The 21,647-nt window shown below is 40.9% G+C and overlaps 1 protein-coding gene across 1 annotated transcript; it reads right to left on the bottom strand.

Annotated features, from left to right (window-relative positions):
• Nucleotides 1-5,463: 5,463 nt before the first annotated feature.
• tmsb1 (thymosin beta 1) lies at nucleotides 5,464-19,874 on the bottom strand. Its single transcript, XM_084331552.1, has 9 exons — nucleotides 19,775-19,874; nucleotides 18,623-18,737; nucleotides 16,791-16,831; nucleotides 14,057-14,144; nucleotides 12,924-12,958; nucleotides 9,857-9,944; nucleotides 9,033-9,067; nucleotides 7,400-7,487; nucleotides 5,464-5,887 (listed from the first exon to the last, which is right to left on the bottom strand). Exons 2-9 carry the CDS (start codon nucleotides 18,723-18,725, stop codon nucleotides 5,847-5,849), a joined length of 519 nt encoding a protein of 172 aa, XP_084187678.1. The 5' UTR covers nucleotides 18,726-18,737; nucleotides 19,775-19,874; the 3' UTR covers nucleotides 5,464-5,846.
• Between the last annotated feature and the right edge of the window lie 1,773 nt (nucleotides 19,875-21,647).

Below are 21,647 nucleotides of genomic sequence, written 5' to 3'. Positions count from 1 at the left end.
TCGTCCACACTAATACACATTGGCCGTATTAGGGGGAGGGAAACTGAAGAGTGGGGATCGGGCGTTGTGGACAGCGACTCCTACAGGTCGGTTGGTGCGCCTGCGCAGTAGAATCAGGAAGCGACGGGGGCGGGGCCCCTCCAAAGCCCAGACCCCCGACGCTGAAAGATCGAGCCGCGCAGGTGGAAATATGCGACTGCTGTTACCTCGAGTATCGGAGGGGACTTGTGCTATGTATGACTTAGTCCACATTGCAGCCGGCTTGTGGGAGGCAAGAAACAGCGTTCAAAGACAGGGGAGGGTTGAATTGGATGATATGAAAATTGGGATGGGAGAAAAATAGAAAAATGGGAGAAAAAGTGGATCAAACAAAAAGAAAACTGTAATGTATAGAGAGCTATGTCAAACTGGAACAAACTGCCATTACATCTAACACATATTACTAGTAAGACAAGTTTCAAAAATAAATTGAGAATAGCGATTTTACAGAAGGAAATAATTTTATGATATTCCTTTTTTTATTATTATTATTATCCAAATTAGGGCATTTGTGTGGTGGTAGGTGAGAGTTGGGACCTCTGTCACCTCTCCACTTCTGTGGTCGGAGCTTCATTCATGTAGAGTAGACAGACAAATTACTAGTTTACTGTCATTATTATTCTTTGTTTTGGTGTTGTTGCTTGTACAATGTGCATGGAAGTATTGTTTTATTCTGATTGTACAATGATTTTATGTTTGAATGTGTTATATTATTTTGAGAGGACCCCAGTAAGAGTAGTTGTTACTGAGGTAACAACTAATGGGGATCCTAAATAAACTGAAACTGGTATGGAACCTGCTCTGCCCTCGACTACAAAACGCTACAGAAGGTTATGTGAACAGCCCAAAACATATATGGTTGTGAGCTTTCCTCCATCCAGGATATATACAATGGTTGGTGTGTCAGCAAAGCCTGCAAGATTATTAAAGACCCTTGCCTCAAGGCCAGGACCAGCAGACTCCAGAACAGCCACCCCCACCCGGGCAGTCAGACTCATTAATAAATAACACTAGCGGCCGGCTACCGGCCTGTGACTGTGATAATCTAGTGATATATTATCACTGTTTCTGCTACTGATTTGCACAACGACACCCATGCAGTATCTGTTATGTCACAGTCTAGAAGAGCTATTTTATCATTGATTGGACAGCCACTTTGCACCCACTACACCCACACTGTGGGTATCGTATTGTAAATTGGTGCAATTCTTTATCATTGCTTATGCAGCTTTAAACTATTTTTTATTCCTTTCTTTTTGTCTGTCCTACTCTGTCGATGCTGCTGCGTGGCCGAGGAGCCAAGAATAATAATTTCACTCCTCTATGCTCTGACAGTAATGGATGATGATGTGACAATAAAACTGATTCTGACTCTGTGTTTACATTGTATTTAAAATATACTTCTATTCACTAGGGTTTGATGTGCTGCTTGTATATAGTATGTCTCTTCTATGTACTGATCTTTGCATGCCTGCTTTACTGTATTTTAATGCGTTATTTAAGGCCTTGTACAGCACTTTGGTCAACTCTGTTCATTTTAAACGTGCTTTATAAATAAAGTTGACTTGTCTATGTGTCTTTTGAGGATGAGAGTGAGTTTAACCCATAGCACCGCTACTACTCACCCCAGTCACTTCACAACATCTGAAGTCCATTGTGACTGCGCTTCCTTTACACTCACCCTCCTTGAACTCACTCCACTCCACCCATGGCATCCGGGTCACGACACCAATGTAATGGTTGTGACATCGTCACCTTAAACTTCGATGCCCCGACGGAGTTTTGAACCCGTGGTCTCCCACGCCGCGGGCAACAGCACAGACCCGCTATACCAAAAAGTGAACTCACTGCTTTGTAACGTGTCTAGTTGTCTTTTGAGGATGAGAGTGAGTTTAACCCATAGCACCGCTACTCACCCCAGTCACTTCACAACATCTGAAGTCCTTTGTGACTGCGCTTCGCGGTACCATCCATTACATATATATATATATATATATATATATATATATATATATATATATATATATATATATATATATATATATATATGCGGTCAATATAAATAATATATATGCGGTTTATACAGCACTGTTGTAGCAGCATCCATCCATCTATCTATCTACCGGTATGTATCTTATGGATATGGGCAAAATACAAGGTCCCCCAATGCGTAAGGACTAGAGATCCTGGAACTCTGTGTTCCAACATTAAATCATTTTTCGTGTGTCTGGAATCTAGTATGTGATTTGCACCTAGGTTTGAACGACCTCCTTCTTGGCATGTACAGACCTGCTGCTGTCAAAGCGCAAGAGAGGGTGTGTCTACCATCCCGGCTGCTATTGACCCAGATATAACTAAAGCACTTCGTGTACAAGTGGGGGAGATTTAATAGTGGTTCCTACTGCCTGCAGTAGCGAAAAACGAGCCTCAAGGATTCTCTTCTCTTGGTATGAAAAACATGTTGATTTTGTGTAAATGAAATCCCCTTGTTTGCCTGGAGATTATAAACTTCAACAAGTATTTGTCACCTGACGTTCAGTCTGGGAAGAAGAAGGTGTGCTCTGTGGCGACAGGGCAATGTTTGAAATGTTCTTTGTCACCCGTGGTTTAAAAGACCTCCGGTCATATGCGTCTCACATTACACCATCCTGTCCTGACTTGACCTCTCTAGAACTATGCAGTGTGCACCGTTCTAACAAACCCATATCCATTGATTGGTTGATTGAACATTTTATTTAACAGATTGCAGAATGGGTACAATACAGTACAGCTGGGATGCAGACCAGAGAAAGACTTTCGTCTCGTTTACATCAGGGTCCCCCAGCCATGCACACTTCTTTAGCGTGAAGGTTTGACGACTTCCTTCCTGAAATAATCTAGACATTACATTCTGGAACATGGATTTTTTTTTATTAGCATTAGCATTTTTATTTGTCCGAGTTCAATAAAAAAAAAATGTGTGATCAGTTTTTATTTTAAGTAGTAACGTGTCGGACTCCCTGGAAGAAGAGATCTTGTATCTCAATGGGACATTCCTGGATAAATAAAAAAAATACAAACCCCTGACTCCATTTCGATGACGTTTCGGCCCCCAGGCCTTCTCCAAGATCAACAATAACAGTAGGACACATGTACTGGTAGGTTAAGTAGGACACACCCTAGTTACGTAGCACATCCGCGATTGGACAATCATGTTCCACCGTTAGGATGAGAACAATGACAGGAACTACATCCAATCAAATCACTTCAAACAAAGTGACAAGAACCAATATGTCTCATAACACATATACTAGGCTTTTTACATTTTTTGGTTAAGTATATTCAAGAATTGTTTTATTTCTGAATATACTTGAATAGATATACAGAAAAAGTTAAACGGCTCTAGAGACGAACATCACAACTTAAAGGGCAACAATTCCATGGCCTATAGGCAAGTTCACTCTATTTGTTGAACGAGACATTTCTTTTTGATCTAAATTAGCTTTATTCTATAGTAGTGTTCTCAGTTGTGAAACAAAATGTACCCATATACACTGAAGCTACGCAGCTTCAGGCTTTATACTTCATGACATCACAAGTTTGAGGGGAATTTGGGAGTTGCTCATTTTCACTAATATTCTTTGTAGTCTTAGACCAGAGGAACAACATGTATGGATTTTTTAATCTGGTGTAGCTCCCCTTTAATCTAAATATCCCATATAAGTATATTACAGAAAACACTTCCAAGTCATAATCTATAATCACTCCACAAGGTGACGGGGTTCTCAGAAGATGGTGGCTCCAGTAGTCTACCCTGTGGGGGGGGTCGGGTTGATTAAAGTCAACAAAATGTGCCGCTACTGGATAATTCATGTTTTTGTATTCAATAGTGCTGTTGAATAAATAGTTTCCAGCGTATGACTTACCACAAGGGCACGCAATAAGATAAAACGACCCGACTTAAAGTGCGACATGAAATAACTACTTTCATAGGGATCTCTCCCCCCATGTGAGGATGTTCAAAGCGGTGACAACGCATTGTATAATTACAAGTATAAGTATGACTACAACAGCCACAGCGGCGGTTGCCCTTGGGGATTTGTGCTAAAGTAGCACCTGGTACCGACTTGAAGGAGGTAAGTATGTCTACCAGCTGGTCTCTCAGGTTCTCACATCTTTTATAGATCATGAGCTTGTTCTTTGAATACATTATAGAGTTGACGAATCAGATTCAAGTATGCCAGTGTTGTAATTATTCCCTTTATCCATCCTGAACCGTTAGAATACAGTTGTAAACATTGTTTTTTTTTTATCCACTTTTTCTCCCATTTTCTATTTTTCTCCCATCCCAATTTTCATATCGTCCAATTCAACCCTCGCGTCTTTTGAACGTCGTTTCTTGCCTCCCACAAGCCGGCTGCAATGTGGACTAAGTTATACATAGCACGAGTCCCCTCCGATACTCGAGGTAACAGCCGTCGCATTTTTTCACCTGCGCGGCTCGATCTTTCAGTGTCGGGGGTCTGGGCTTTGGAGGGGCCCCGACCCCGTCGCTTCTTGATTCTACTGCGCAGGCGCACCAACCGACCTGTAGGAGTCACTGTCCACAACGCCCGATCCCCACCCTTCAGTTTCCATCCCCGTAATACGGCCAATGTGTATTACTGTGGACGACCAGCTAAACTGAAAGCAATGTGGAGTGGGGCTCGAACAGGAGGCACGAGCCTAGTCTCCAGCATTCATTGCGAGCGCCTTGCCCACTGCGCCACGTAGCCGCCTCAGTTGTAAACATTATATAGTCATTTGATTTCACTGTAGGTTTAGAGATGATCAGTCTTTTATTTTAGTGGCATTCAGGACAGAATCCATGTATCCTCTTTGTTGAAAGTAGTATTTTTTTTACTCATGTTCCTGTTTTCTGGCTAATCTGCAAAACTGATTTAGAGGGAGACTATTTTTAACAGTAAGGGATGATCAGTCCGCCTTGCATTTCTAGCAGAGATCTTCTGTATAAAAGTAATCCTCTCCAACAATCTATAAAACGGATGAGGTAGTCAGAGAACAGTAGAGGTATGTAAAAATTACTAGCTACAAACAACCCATCATCCAAGTTCCTCTTCCGTAATAATATATTCTCCTTGAAGCCATGGTTAAGAGTAAATAAACGTATCATCAAACAAGCCCATGTACACAAGTCAGAAGGCGAATATAAAAGTCATCTCGGAACCAATAATTGTTTTAAAGTCAAACCTGGCCAACTTCTAGCGACTTGATATAAACCGTTTTCTAAAAGTAACCCAGGGCCTCACAACCTCCTCAATCAGTATGTAATGTATACATAGCAGTCACATCAAAGGACACTAAATAAAGTACCTCAACTAAACAGGGGAAGGTTGGTTCTTGGCTAATTGTCTGATAAGTAAAAAAAAAAATCAGAAAGTCATCTTAGACATTCATTAACACAAGTCAACTTTATTCATAATCACAGTTTGCACTCCCTTTTTTTTCTTCCAGAAATGATATTTAGATTAACATGACTCCAAGTGCTTAAGGGCAGCAATCTCCTTTCTGGCTAGAGGTCAGATTTTCTTTTAACCAACACGCAGCCAGATCTTTATCTTGTATATCCCTTTCAGTGCCGCATGGAAAAGCACAATCAAATACACCCCTGCAACAGCAATAACGGTGGGACGGTCAGACCTTCGCCCATAGCATTAGAGTACGCGCCAACATAGTGATATAAAAAATAGAAGCCGAATCAGAGGGGATGGACAGATTTCCACAGTGGAAGAGGTGTGGAGGAGAGGGGGAATCGTGGCCGTTCCGCTTCATTTGGTCTTGCACTTTTCCTTCTTCTCCCGCGCAATATCTGAGTGTGAGAGAAAGACAGATATTCAGTGAGAATGTGCGATTTAACTTAGAACAGTTAGAGAGAGTGAAACCGTTGGCGTTTATCTCGCTATCCAAACCGGCTGTAAAATAAGCTAATAAATTGTTGATCAGCTGATGCCATCCGGCAAACGGTAGCGAAGCCTCTAGGCCCTGCACCCCCCCCAGGCAGTGACTCATTAACCTACCTGCCCACTACACACGAACAATCAAACGCACGCTCGTATAGACATCTGCTGCACCTTACACGCTATAGCCACACCATTATCATGGTACTATATTTATAAAGTATTGCATTTTTTGCTACTTTAATGTTATTTTTATGCCGCCATTTCACGCCTAGTTAATTATATTGCCATTACTGCTGTAAGGTTGAGAGAAAGTCACTCTCTACTCGTATGAGGATGAGACAGTAAGAATGTGAATTATAGCTGCTGTGTGCAGCAGAAAAGACACCAGACTTCCTAGTCACATAAATGATGACCGTGCAGCTGATAAAACATATGGTTCCACTTCAGAGTTTGGCGCTGTGATTATTATTTCCTATACCTAAACCAATGGCGTGGTTGATCGGTAGAGTACCTTTCTCGGCACAATCCATGCCATTCCTCATACCACCTCTGGCTAATTAGCCACAAACAAATGCAATGTCAACAGGGTCATGCTCCTGTGTACAAGCCGACTGAAGACAACGGAAATCTACTCTAGTGCACACGAGGCAGATTTCAGTTGTCATCAGTCAGCTTGCATTGACTTCGCATTCGTGTGTGACCAACTAGCCTTGGATTGTGCCGAGAAGGAACTGGTTAATCAACTAACATCATTGGTAAAAGAGACAGATGGGGATCCACAACTATACCTTTATAATCTGGCAGAACTTCCATTCAAGGATCAATGGTCTCCTGTAATTAACAATACCTCATGGCACGGTGTCAAAAGTGTTCCTAGAGAATCAGCTATGCGAGGGCTGGAATGCTTATGGTCAATCTATAATGTCTTGGCGTCACAGTATGGTTTTCCTAGTTATTTACATTTAGCTGACACTGTTATCCAAAGCGACTTACAAGTTTTGTACAACAAGTCATCAGGAAGGGTACAACCCCATCAGCTGAGTAACAATGTGCATCAAAGTGTTGAGTGCTACAATGTAGGTTAGTATATTAGGACAAGTGCATGACAGTAAGGTTAATTATGAAAAACATTACATAAAACCCAAACATCGGTCAACCTCTGGCTTGGGAGATCAATTTGAAACAATACTGCATCCAAGTTGTTTGCAATAAAATAATAAGTAATGTTGTTGCATCTAAACGTCTGGTACAGACTGTACATGAAGAGACTAGAATCAGCTCACCTTGGGTGATCAACTCCATAAAGGCCTATTCAGTGATCCAAACATAAAACAAATTTGTAACCCCACCACCAAAAATAAGAAATTCACATTTGCAGGACAAACACTAGACCGGTAAAGAGATCTTGATCAAATACATACCCTCTTTGGTGGGGAGATTGTTCTTTTCTGCCGTCTTGACGTTCTTTAGCGATGCCCGTTTGAAACCCTTCACTTCCTCTTTGATTTCCTAATAAAACAATAAAAGCAGGGTGTGGGAATTGTGTGAGAGGGGAAGGAACAATTTTTAGAACCAGGTATGATGAAGAAAGAGTGGCGAGAACCGTCTTGAACAAATAATCCAATGTCGTCACCCCGACACTTATCTACAGTGCAATGTGCAATCTCCATGCAGGTAAAACACAGCCTCGCCTACACAGAGGCACTGCGACCCAGACAAGTCTGGAGGGTTATGCAATAGAGGTCAAATGAATCACCTAACCCACACATTGTAAAACAAACAATCACCCACTTGTCTCAACTATTTTCAAGTAAGCGGTTTGCATTGGCTCTTAGTAGAATCAACCAAGTAAGAGTGTAAGCGAACATTACATTTCAAGTTTACATCACTCACTTAGTCGATTGAACTTAAAAAAAACTATTTGTAAGAGTTAACTTGATATTTTTATATTAAAAAAGTAGGGATGTCCGATATTATCGGCCGATATAGGCATTCAAATGTGATATCGGAAAATATCGGTTTAATTTTTTTTTATTTTACATTTCTATAACCTTTATTTACCCAGGCAAGCAAGTAAGAACAAATTCTGATTTTATTTATTGTCAAAAGTATGCATAATGTTGTGTTAATTCCACAACAAGAGATATGTAATGTTAATAACCTGAAATTATTAAATTTTTGGGGGGGGTAAACCCTGCATATATCTGTATTGGAAATTAAGAGTTGGACAATATCGGTATAGGTAAAAAAGCCAATATCGAGCATCCCTAATTAAAGGAAATATTTCAGTCCTTTAACAAGTTAAGACTCGAGGTCCCCTAAACAAGTCTTTTTAGCTGAAAGAATAAACTCAGATTATTCATTCTAGCAGCCTACACCCCTCTACCCCAGTCCTGTTCTCAGGGAGCCGCCCACGCAGCATCTAGCAGTGGTGCACCAGCCTCGACCGTAGAAGACAACTCTGAGAAAACTTTCAGGCTAGACGTTGCAGATCAAATTGCTCCAGATCCAGCAATATTGCAGTTAAACATTTTGTCAAATGAGTTTTCAACTTTAGGCAGAAGAGAAGATTTACGAGCGAGCCGCCATCTTCTACACATGCATTTATAAAGATCTCTTCATGTGTGCGCGCACACGGTCTTACTAACTATGGCAATTGTGGCTGCAATTCTGAATGGCTCATTTCAAGAGGGAGGGTTCTCGTCAGTTGAACTGCAGAAAAAGGCACATATTTAACATTTTCTCAGTGTTGGGACAAGCCCTCACTCTGTAAAAACAAACACAGGAAAAGGCCATTTCACAATAGGTCTCCTTTAGAATTTACTCTCGTTAAGTCTGCTCAACTAAAAAAATAATATATATATATATACATATATAAAAAGCCAATGCAAAGTTACTTGAAAATATATGTTCCAACAACTTAAAAAAAGGATTTAGGTTGTAAAATGTATTATGTTTTTTATTCTCATTTTCACAACTTGGTTCAATGTTTCACCTGGAATAGGGCAAAGACACACACCTGTGACAGACAAACGAACAAACAAACGTAGTTACCTGTTCCTCTTCTACCTTCTTCACCTGGTCCAGCACTGAAAGAAAGATGTGGATCAACTTATAGTGTGTGATTTAGAACAGAAACACCCTTTCAATACAAAAAAGCAATAAGCTCCAATCAGAAAACAACAATGTGTCGAACAAGGTCCTCATTCCAAACAATCAAAAATCTCACATAGCAGCTGGATGTGTCTAGAACAATAATGCATCAAATGAACGTGTAGCCGATGGAAAAAATTATCCTGGCAGATGGAACTTCCATTCACGGGTCAATGGTCTCCTGTAATTAACAACACCTCTCCGCACGGTGTCAAAAGTGTTCCTAGAGAACCGGCTATGTGAGGGATGGAATGCTTATGATATAATGTCTTGGCTTCACAGTATGATTTCCTAGTTATGAAACCATTACATAAAATCTCAAAATCAGTCTACCTCTGGCTTGGGAATAGAGATCAATTTGGAACACGATACTGTATGAAAGTCATCCAAGTCAGGCACAAACTGTACATTAAAATACTAGATTCAGCTCACCTAGGGTGTTAATTCCTTAAAGGCTTATTTTCTACTGTTGACTCTCGGAGGCATGCCAGACTATACAGATTGTTATTTGTGCAGAACTCGTCACCAGAGCCCACTAAAGGGGGAGCTTCTCTGTACTTCCTTAAAGTCTGAGCCGCTGTTGTGACTCAAATAATCCTGGGAACCGATAATGGCCACACCGTCCAAGAAAAGCTAGCTGCTAACGTGAAACTTTCATTATAAGTTGATAACCATACCAAACTAATTGTTATTCAATATACAAGATTAGTGATAAAAACACATACCCTCTTTGGTGGGGAGACTGTTCTTTTCTTCCGTTTTGACGGTCTTTAGGGAGTCCTTTTTGAAATCCTTCACTTCCGCTTTGACTTCCTAATAATGAAAAAAAAGCAGGGATGGGAATTGGGAGAAGGGGGGGAATCATGTAGGCAAAAGAGTGCAGAGACTCGTTGACCAATAAATTATTTGTCCTCCGAGATGGTATTGTACAATCTGTATCGTACAATCTGCATGCAGGTAAAAAAATAAAACCTCAAACAAACCCGACACTGCAACACAGACAAGTCTTTGAATCATATCCCAGAACGATGGAGTGGGTGGGATTTTACAGATTTACCGTGACGCAGCAGCATACTTTTCGCATCGATAACCCCATGACCTTGCCTCTAGTGCCACCATCAGTACAAATAAAATGTTTTGATTATGAACACCCAACTCTTAGAGCTTTGATTCCAATCTTTCACATTCACGGTATACATTTATGACCCCTAGAGCAGTGGTTCTCAAACTGTGGTACGCGTACCACTAGTGGTACTTGAAAACATTTCCAAAAAAGCTTTTTTTTGCAGTCAGGCCACTGAACTTAGAAGCAGGCCAGGCCAGTGTTTCTGGTTGCGGCAGCGCGATAGTTAGATAATCTAAGTGGGGAACAACCAGGAGATCACTGTGACAGAGAGTAATGCAGTCTAAACAGTCATAAATCTTTAATTGAACTTCAGCCCTGATCATAACCATTTATTTTTAGATTTCTTGTAATGTCAGATAAAAAATTAAATACTCCCACTTTTCTGAAAAGAGTTGGTGTTAAATCTGACATTACAAAAAATCCATCAAAATATGTGTTGCTGCTAATCATTGACACATGCCTAGCCTGTAATAATCCCCCCCAGAAAAATGTACTTTGCATTTGATATATTGTAAATATTTTACTTTGTGTGTTTTTTTTAACAATAATTTGTGATGCCCATCACAAACACTGGCATTTAAAGGGTAAAAATTCAAAAATTCCTGCACCAGAATGCAGGAAATTAAGTTTTTGTAACAAAATAAGTGTGTGTGTGTGTGTGTGTGTGTGTGTGAGAGAGAGTGTGAGAGAGAATGACGGACAATTGCTTGCTGTGTGTGAGAGAGAGAGAGAATTAAGTACATTTGCTGAAATACAGTTGTTCTTAATTTTCTCACTTGCTATGTGAGAATGTTAGTTATTGTGTTCTCAATGCCCCTTGCATTGTATGAGTTGTGTGGAAGCGTTTGCTAGTTCCAGTGCTATCCCTTTGTACATTGTGGCTGTGTCTGACAAAAGTTAACAATAAATAATGGTATTAGGAATACATTTGCCTCCTGCGTGAACTGTGCATAGCTGAATAGACTGTATTTTAACGCCGGTCATATGGTGGTACTTGGAGAGCCAGCTACGTTCTCAGGTGGTACTTGGTGTAAAAAGTTTGAGAACCACTGCCCTAGAGGATGAGCACTATTGATTTGGGTGAGCCCATGACCGTAGCTCTGTCTAGTGCCACCATCAGGTCATCAATTCTCAAATTGGTGCATCTTGAATACCTTTCATTCAAATATTTTCCAATTTGCTGTGCACATTCATGACCCGTAGGAAGAAGCCTACCAATTTTGGTGACCCTGTGACCTTAGCTGCAGCACTACCATCAGGCCAGACTTCATATCCGACATGTGAACGTGATGACTCAAATAGCCTTCATTCAAATATCGTCAAATTTGCGGTGCATTCAGTAAACGCCATTGATTTGGTGGAAAAGGCCAAACTCTCAATTTTAGATTTAGTGCATCTCGAATACGTTTTGTTCGAATCCATTCTAATGTACTGTGCCACAGTCATGAAACTGGTATCCAGAGATGAGTCTACTCCTCATGTAACAACTTTGCCATAAAGGACCTATGAAGTCCACCATATTAGAATTTCCACCATCTTGAATTATTGCAAAAATACTTCCCCCCCCCACCCCTACCCTGTTCACCAGATTTCTTCATTTTAGTTTACCAAACTTGCCATGTGGTATCTAAGGACCAACATCTTCAACGGTGTCATTTAGATAATTGATAGGCCAACCCATATGACCACCAGATCCAAATCAGGACAATCAGCAATTTCAGAAAATTGCCTGGTAAACAGGAAATTATATTACTTGTGAATGCGCCGTCAAATTTCCACCAAACCTGACAAATATGTTTGCTTTGCAATAGCAAGGAGGGCTGTGAAGTTCTGAATAGCCTTAGTGGCGCTATGCTCATAAAACTAAAAACTAGTTGTCAGCGGCTAGGATTAGGGGCATGGTCAAAAGGTGGATTGAGGATTCGGGACGTTCTGGGAAATACCTGCTGCAGGTCACCAACAGCACAGTCAATCTAGTTCAGTCAATGGCAGGGGTGTAAAAAGTACCCAGAAATCTCAAAATCTTACTCAAGTAAAAGTCAGAGTATCGGGCTAAAACACTTTGTCAAAAGGTTTCTACTTTTAAATGTACTCTGTACTAAAAAGTTAGAGTAAAACTTGTTCTGACAGTCTATTCTTCTGATGGCAGGTGTTTAATCAAAGATCCCCACTTTCTAACATGGGTATGGGCGGGTTCATTTTCCATTGATGGGGATTTGATTGGCTGTATATATATACAAATATATATACAAATATATTAAAACAGTTGGACCTGCGAGATTTGTACTTTGTAGGTCTGCATTTTAAATGTAAGGAGTAAAAAGTATGTTTTCCACTCTGAAATGTAATTGAGTAAAAGTACAATTATACAAACCTAATACTACTTGAGTAAAGTACAAATCCCCAAAAACAGTACTTAAGTATTGTAACAAAGTACAATTACTCAAGTACTTTGCACCCCTGGTCAATGGTAACAACACCGACTGCCAAGCCAAAGCAAAGTTGCTGAAAGATTCAAAGTTTAAACAACTTAAGAGGATTTATGACATGTTTATTTATTTTAACAGTGCACAGCACTCACATTTCACAACTCTGTTCTATGTTTTATCTGGAATATGACAAACAGACACGCACCTCTGTGACAAACTAAAAACAAAAGTAGTTACCTGTTCCTCTTCTACCTTCTTCACCTGGTCCAGCACTGAAGGAAAGACAACAGATGAGGATGTGATTTAGAACAAACACCTTTTCAATACAAAAAAATGTTAAGCTCCGCATCAGAAAATAATAATGAGTCATTGAGGACCTAGTTTTTTTTTTTTTTTTAATCCTATATAGCAGATGGATGTGACTTGAGGATGTGTGCGTGTATGGGGAGGAGTTATGGTGATTCCCATACATTCATTTGAACAGTCAAGTGAATGATATGCATTTCATCCATATGCAGTTCACCTGCATCTCAAATGCCCTCAAGTGTGAATGGAACCGTTGGCGTAATACTTTGTCCTTCTATCCCATGAGCTTGAAAATAAGCTCATAGCTGCTGCGTATAGAACAATAAGGCTCAATGTGGCGAGTATAATTTGACCGTGCAGCAGATGGAACAAACGGTTCTGGCAGATGGCACTTCCATTCAAGGGTCAATGGTGTCCAGCGATTAACAATACCTCTTGGCACAGTTTCAGCTATGAGAGGGATGGAATGCTTAATTCATTAAAGGCCTATTCAGTGATCCAAATGTAAACAAATGAGTCGCCACCAAGAATAAGAGACATGTTTTCATTCTCTAGAGGGGATTTTTCGGCGAGATGGGTTTAAAAGGTTCCCCTCCACTTTCTTCAGTCAACTCCTCTTGGAGGCATGACTGACTACACTGATTGTTATTTGTGCAGAACTCGTCACCAGAGGCCTTTTCACATTCTTCCACTGAAAGGGGGGGGGGGGGGGGGGGGGGGGGGTGGGACTTCTCTGTACTTCCTTAAATCTGGGCTGCCAGTGTGACGCAACTAATCTTGGGAACCCATCATGGTCGCAATTGCCCAGCTGGTCACAGTCATCCAGGAAATGCCAACATGAAACTCATATTATAAGTTGATAATATCCATATAATAAGATTGTGTATAGTTTAACCAGCTTGGAGGAAGAGGTTAGGGGGAGGAGTGTTCATAAATCAAGATGTAGGGATGCTGCCAAGCCATATTCAGTCGTTTATTGAACATTTTATGGAAAAACAATGCCAATTGTTATTAAATATACAACATTTCAAAAACATGTGGAGAGTGATTGTTAAAATACATACGCTCTTTGGTGGGGAGACTGTTCTTTTCTTCCGTTTTGACAGTCTTTAGTGAATCCTTTTTAAAATCCTTCACTCCGGCTTTGACATCCTAATAATGAATGAATAAAGGAAGGGATGGGAACTGTAAGGGGGGAATCATGTATGCAAAAGAGTGCAGAGACTCGTTTTGACGAATAAATAAATCTAGTCATCCGAGATGCTATCGTACAACCTTCATGCAGGTAAAACTAAGTCTCATCACTTAAAACAGAGACACTGCAACACAGACAAGTCTTTCAGGGGGATGAACCCTATTGATTTTGGTGACCCCATGACATTTCCTCCAGCACCACCATCAGGCCAGACGTTCATATCCTACATGTGAACGGTGAAAGTGATGACTCAAAAATAGCCTTCATTCAAATATTGTCAAATTTGCTGTGCATTCAGTAAACTCCATTGACGCCATTATCTTTTCCTCTAGCGCCACCATCAGGCCAAACTTAAACACCTTGTTTGAATCTTTTCTAATTTATTGTGCAAATTCATGACCCTTAACACGTTGAGTGCCACGGACGCTTTGTCGTTAGTTCATGCCGCCAGTTGAATGCCAGCAACGCTATATAGCGTTTGTTTGTCGTATTTTTTTTAATTCGCGATTTTAATTCATATTTCATCAATCAAGCCTCACGCTAGTGCTGCAGACTCTCTGAGCTCCATTGGGAAAATACCGCCCCCTATCGTCTCTCCCCGTGGTACTGCACCCCATTGGATTAGACGGATGGGGGGGGGGGGGGGTCCAGTTTCCTCATTTTACTTTTCCGTCAAGCCAACTGAAGGATCGAAGTGATTGCCGAGCCGCAAAACAACGTGGAATACATATTTCAGTACCCAGCGCTGAATCAATAAATGCGATTGATATTTGGAATGGCGATCAGGAATTGGAATAATCTTTTTGGAGAAAACATCTGATCTGAGGCAAGCAATTTATTTTACCAGTCTTGGGGTAATCGGATCGGTTTTCACCTATATATCAGCGTTTGCCCCATGTGTGTGACTAATCTAGCGTTTATAAATTAGGCCGAAAAATGACATTGTGTATTACAGAATATTCCAGTAAATGCCCTTCATCACTGAATCTATATATTTTCCTGAAACTTAAGAAAACGAGGGCTTTTCAAAATGCTATAAAACGGAAATGAACAGATTAAAAAAACAATCCGTTTAGACAAAGTTGACTGCAAACAAGTCATTGATAAGCGACGGGCAGATTAGACAGCCATAATTTAAGACATAGATTATGCGTTTAGAGCGCCATCATTGAAGTGGGTGGTGGCATAACGATAAATAGTGCACGCCACGCTGGCAATCAAAGTGTTAAGGAAGAAGCCATAGTCATGAAACTGGCATCCAGTGATGAGTCTCCTCATGTCACAACTTTGCCATAAATCCACCATATTAGAATTTCCACCATCTGGAATTATTGAAAACATAATTTCCCCCTACTCTCCTTAGCCTGCAGCCTGATTTACCAAACTTGCCATATGGAATCTGGGGAGTAAAACCTTCAACTGTGCCAGATTAAAATCAGAACCATCAGCAATTTCAGAAGATTGCCTGGTAAACAGGAAATGAATAGTTACTTGTAAATGCACCGTCCCAATTTCCACCAAACTTTACACATACGTTTGCCTTGCAAAAAGGAGGCCTATGCCGTTCTGAATCATCTTATGGTCTTAAATAAAGTGGCGCTAAGCTCATAAAACTAAAAACATGAACCAGTTCTCAGCGGCTAGGATTAGGGGCGAGGTCTGACAGATTGAGAATTCGGGACGTTCTGGGAAATACCCGCTGCAGGTCACCAACAGGACATGTCTAGTGCAGTCAATGGAAACAACACCCACTCACTGTAGAAGAAATATCATAACTTCAGCCTCAACTAAGTAACAGTTTGCATCTGCTTTTATTCGTTGAACTCAAAATAGCAGTTTAATCAACAAAATAAGAGTGACTATAACATTTTTTAAGTTTACATCACTCACTTGGCTAACCAAACAACTATTTTTTAGTAGAAATGGAAGTGTTGTGAATTTGATAAACATTCCCTCTCTCCATAAACATTCGCTCTCTCCAGTTAGTTGACTCGAGAGAGGAAGCCAATGCAAAGGCTACCTCGAGACAAATTCTTTTTTTTACAATGGTGACTCACATTCTCACAAGGGAGAACAAAGAGCTGTGGTGTTCTAGACTGAGTAACAGGCATTCAATCTACAGACCAAAGTAGGAAGCATGTTGTTAAAAACACACCAACATTTTGGGAAATTAGTTTATAGTCTTCTCCAAAGAGAGACAAGATAGATACCAGTTTCCTCTGTGCATTCAGTAGAAAGCCATCTGGCTGCACGTTAGCCTAGCTTAGCACAATGAAGGAAGCAGACATGGCCGGTTAGCCTAGGCATTGTCCAACTAACACCTTTCCCGAAGGCTAACCGACCCATGTCAGCTTCCCTTCATTGTGCTAAGCTAGGCTAACATGCAGCCAGATGGCCTTCTACTGAACACAGAGAGGAAAGTGGTATCTATATCTTCTTCTCTCTCGAGAAGACTAAGCTAATTTCCCAAAATGTTGGCGTGTTCCTTTAAGACTACTTTGTTCAAAGTAGGACTGACTTGGTGTTCATTATGCAGGTCCATTAGCCTGGAACATGGCAAACACACACGACAAACAAAACAAAAATGGGTTAGGCATAAGAACCTGTTGGGTTTCTTCTTCCACCTTCTTCACCTGATCCAGCACTGAACGAGAGAAGATACATTTATTTATAGCGTGTGATTTATAACCTAAACACTTTAAAATACAAAATAAATACATGCATGATGAAGAAAATGGGGGACCCTGATGTAAAGAAGATGAAAGTCTCTCTCTGGTCTGCATACCCTTAACAATTGTGTGTATTGAGCTGTACTGTACCCATAATCTGTTAATAAAATGATCAATCAATCAATCCCATTAGAAAACAACAGTGTGGTTGCGTCTATGGTCCTCATTCCAAAGAATCAAATTTGACATAAAGCAGCTGGATGTGGCTAGATCAATATGGTGCGTGTGTGTGGGAGTTATGATGATTCCCATAAATAAATTTGAACTGTCAAGTATGCAGTTCACCAGTAACTAAAAATTCCATAGCGTGTGTGTAACCACTGGTGTTAAAACAATACTTTCTCCAATCCAGACCGGCTTTAAAATACACTTATAGCTGCCATGTCGAATAATAACATCATGAGGTATGCGAAAATGGAGTATAATTTGACCGTGCAGCCGATATGGATTGGTTCTGAATCCATCAGAATTTCCATTCAAAGGTTAATGTCTCTTGCAATTCTGAATTAGAGAATGAGCTAAGAGAGGACTGGAATGCTTATGGTCGATCAATGTCTGGCTTCAGCGTATAGTTTCCTAGCTATGAATCCATTACATACAAACTAAAGCCGTTCGGCCTCTGGCTTGGGAACGGAGATCAATTTGGAACATGACCTTGATCAAAGATCGATATGTTTGCAATAAAACAAGTTATGTTGTTGCACCTAAAACGGCACAGTAAAAAAGGCTAGGTTCAGCTCAACTAGGGTCTTAATGGCCCATTCAGTGATCCAAACAAAGGGTAGCCCCACCACCATAAATAAGAAAGACACGTTCTCAAATTCATACGTTTCCAACTCGAAGAATTTACATTGATGTGGAGAACCAAAAAAAAACTTGGGGCTTTAACTTCTTTAGTTCCTCCCAAAGAGTTTGGTTCCTCCCTGCACTGCAGTATAATATCATTTAGAGGGGGGTTGGGTCTCAGGACTCCTAATGAGCCCAGCATGCTCCAGCAGCACTGTAGTGACACAGGGTGCTCTCCCAAGCACTGCATGCCAGGGGAGAGAGAGAGAGCAGGAGTCCTCCCGTCTCTGGAGGGAGAAGATCAAGCGACAAACTCTCCCCCTCGCCATTCCACCAATTCATGTCACAACCATATCTGGACGGAGGACATTTCTCCCAACAACCAACTCCTCCGTTATCCTCTGGTTCACTATGACAGCCAGCGACTGCTGGCCGGTTGCTCCTCATTAAGCCGATAAAGGATCGCATGGGCGAGGAGCAACACCTTCTAATCCAGACTGAAGAGGCCTAGAGCTGTTCTCCAGTCGAGGCACTTCATGTAACTCGTTTAAAAAAAACAGCCGATTTACGACGGTACCGTGTAGAAGAGTACAGTGGCTCTGCTTTGCGCACTGCAAACTTAAGTGACAGACAACTGGACAGTGGTAAGATACTGTGTGGTGGAGGGTACAGGCGGATGTGCAGGGGAAATGCGTTTGCCTTCCTGCCCATCAGGCTGTTGGGCGCGTATCAGTAGCAGCCCTCCTGTTAATCAGTCATTTATCTGGGCTTTGTGGTGTTCGCAGACTCCTCCTTCCTCCTAGTAGAATGAGTGGGAGGTGTTTAGCTATGCTCAACAGAAAAGGGTGGGGCAGCACTACTGGATAACAAATTTTTTCCCAGGAAATTACACTCCCACGGGTAAAAATAGGCCTACGTACACTCCTGGGAGGGGAGGGTGTTCCTCTCTTCCGTGGAAGCCTTCTTTAGCTGTTTCTTGTCATAGCCCTTCACTTCCTGACCGATTGGGTTTGTTGCTGGCATTTTGGATGATTGCTAATGGAGAGGAGAGAGAGAGAAGAGACACAGAAAGACTAATAGTGTAAATATGTATATAAACAGGGATGGAATTATGGAAGAATATAAGCACAAAGAGAAACATAATTTCATCATCCGAGATGCTATCTACACAGTGCATGTCCATGCAGGTAAAACCAAGCCCCACCTCCCCTAAACAGACAAGGCTTTTGGAGTGTCACTGGGAACACAACACCCACCCATAGCATTTCACATAAGCATCCAAAGAGGTGACCAGAGTTTATAGAGGGAACAAGTGTTGTAGAACTATTGTTGTGGAACATGGCGCGCGCATGCGCACACGGCTCTGTAAAACAAAGCCAAAAATGGAAGAAAAAAAGAAATTAAAAACCTAGACTTTTTGTCCAGAGAAAAAGTTTAGAGGATGTGCTACCGATTTTCCTACCAAAATACAGAACAATCCTAATAACAATGGCGGCGACATGCGTCTGATGAATTATAGCAGTCATTTTTTCCCCACAACTAAAAGTAATGGAGGCAAAAATAGCTATGAAGTTCAGCCCAAATCCACATAACATTCCCAACCAGGAGAGAGAGCGCATTTCACAAGAAGACTACGCAGCTTGGTTTAGAGGAAAGTGCGTGGTCATTTCAACAGCAAGAAATTACACACAAAAAGATTGACCAGATTAAAACAGTCACTTAGTTTCCTTTTCTCATATGGCGATAATGAACAGTTGTGAAGTGATAACTATATAGCAGTGAAACGGCCCTGCATCCAGTGGAATGCAGCTGCGGACAGAGGAGACACTTTCGACACGCACTCCCTTCTGCACCAAACACTGCTCGATTGCAGACGGATGTCAAACTCGAAAAAAGATACAATTTTAACGGAATCGATTATAGCCCCATATATATTTGACCATTTCCCGCTATAAATTTATGAACAATGAATGACTTTATACATGTCATTAAAATGCTTTATTTTCGCATAGAATATAGATTAACAACTGAAGAAGGCAGATGCGATGGAAATGATTTAGAATGATTTTTACCTGATGCGTGCAGTGCGACTTTCCTTTAGGATACACAGGTAAGAACTGAGTCTGTTCAACACGGGCAGAGCAGCCAGAGCAACTGGTTTAAATAGTGTAAACACGCCCTTATGCGTTCCACCGGCATGGCGTCATCCGCACCGTCATCTGTAATCGTCACGCCTCTTTTTTGGGGGAAAACCACTTGGAGAATAAACAGGGGTTATTATAGGTGGCGTTTGTTCACAAACTACAACAAAACAAACAGATATAAATAACACACGCCGAAGACTATGACCATGACCATGCCTGATAACATTATCAAACTAACTTTTCACTACAGTGATTGATTGATTGATTGATTGATTGATTGATTGATTGATTGATTGATTGATTGATTGATTGATTGGACATTTTATGAACAGATTGCAGAATGGGTACAATACAGTACGGCTCAATACACACAATTGTTGAGGGGATGCAGACCAGAAAGACTTTCGTCTTGTTTACATCAGGGTCCCCCATTTTCAATTCATCATGGCATTTATGACATACATCACATGACATACAGATATACAGATATATATCATGACATTTATGACATACATGACATACAGATATACAGATATATATCATGACATTTATGACATATAAATAAATATTGGCACATTCTTCAGTCCGATCCCCTTACTGGGGCAGCGTTTCAGCACTCGCCTAATTATTTTTATAAACGACAAGCGAACCTCTCTAATCTTTTAGTCAAAACTGATTTTCCCATAAGGAAACCCACACATTTTATGTCCAACATCCTTCATGGTAATTTCCCCTGTCAGGCCTGTGTACAATGCCAAGGCATGATTAAAGATAAATTCTATACACACCCAAAAACGTGCAAGCGCATACCTGTTAAAGGGTGCATTACTTGTAATTCCTCAAATCTGGTGTATCTGCTGAAATGTCTGTGTAATTTTTCTTATGTGGGTAAAACAACTAGAGCATAAATGTTCAGTCAGAAATTCAGATGTCAAGTCATCTGTAGCTAGACATTTTTCTAAATGCAAACATGCGGTCAACGATCTGAAATACATGGGACTCGAGTTAGTCAACAGGCCCTCTAGAGGGGGTGACAGGCATAAGCTGCTATTGCAACGTAAATGTTATTATATCCATTGGGAATGAATGAAGAGAACGTGTTAACCTAATAAGAAACTCAGCAAGACCGACGGCTTCTTAGTTACAGTGGGTGACAATATTGTCACAAGGTAAGGAAAGATGAAATTACCTACCTGGGTTCCATCCTAGACTAGAGGCTAATCTTTCCTGTGACAAAATGGCATCCAATGTAATAAAAAAAAGTCAACCAATGAACTCGATTCTTGTACCGGATCTCCTCTCTGGTAAACAAAAATACCCTGAAGACTCTGGCAGGAGCACTCATTCAAGGGTACTACGACTATGCTTGCACCTCATGGTACCAAAGCACCTCAAAGGCACTAAAAACCAAATTGCAAACATCTCAAAACAAACTAGTCAGACTACTGCTTGACCTGACTCCTAGAACCCACCTCACCCCTGCCCATTTTGACAACCTAGGATGGCTTAGAGTAGACGACAGAGTACAGCAACTTGCAATGGGCCTGGTCTACAAGATACACTACACGACCAAGGTACCCATGTACATGTCAAAATACTTCCCAAAGGTCAGTGAATACCACGATCACAACACCAGAGGGAGCTCCACAAATCATGTTAAACCCAGATTCGGCTCAAACAAGGGACTAAACACGTTTCGCAATTATGCCACATCAATGTGGAACGCCCTACCCAAAGCTGTAAAGGAATGTGAATCACTACCCACTTTCAAAAACACTCTCAAAGAACACCTACGGGAGAC

Source organism: Notolepis coatsorum (genome assembly GCF_963971535.1).
Source record: "Notolepis coatsorum genome assembly, chromosome: 16".
NCBI classification, from domain to species: Eukaryota; Metazoa; Chordata; class Actinopteri; order Aulopiformes; family Paralepididae; genus Notolepis; species Notolepis coatsorum.
The sequence above is the reverse complement of the archived record's forward strand: the minus strand, read 5'-3'. Positions and strand labels throughout refer to the sequence as shown.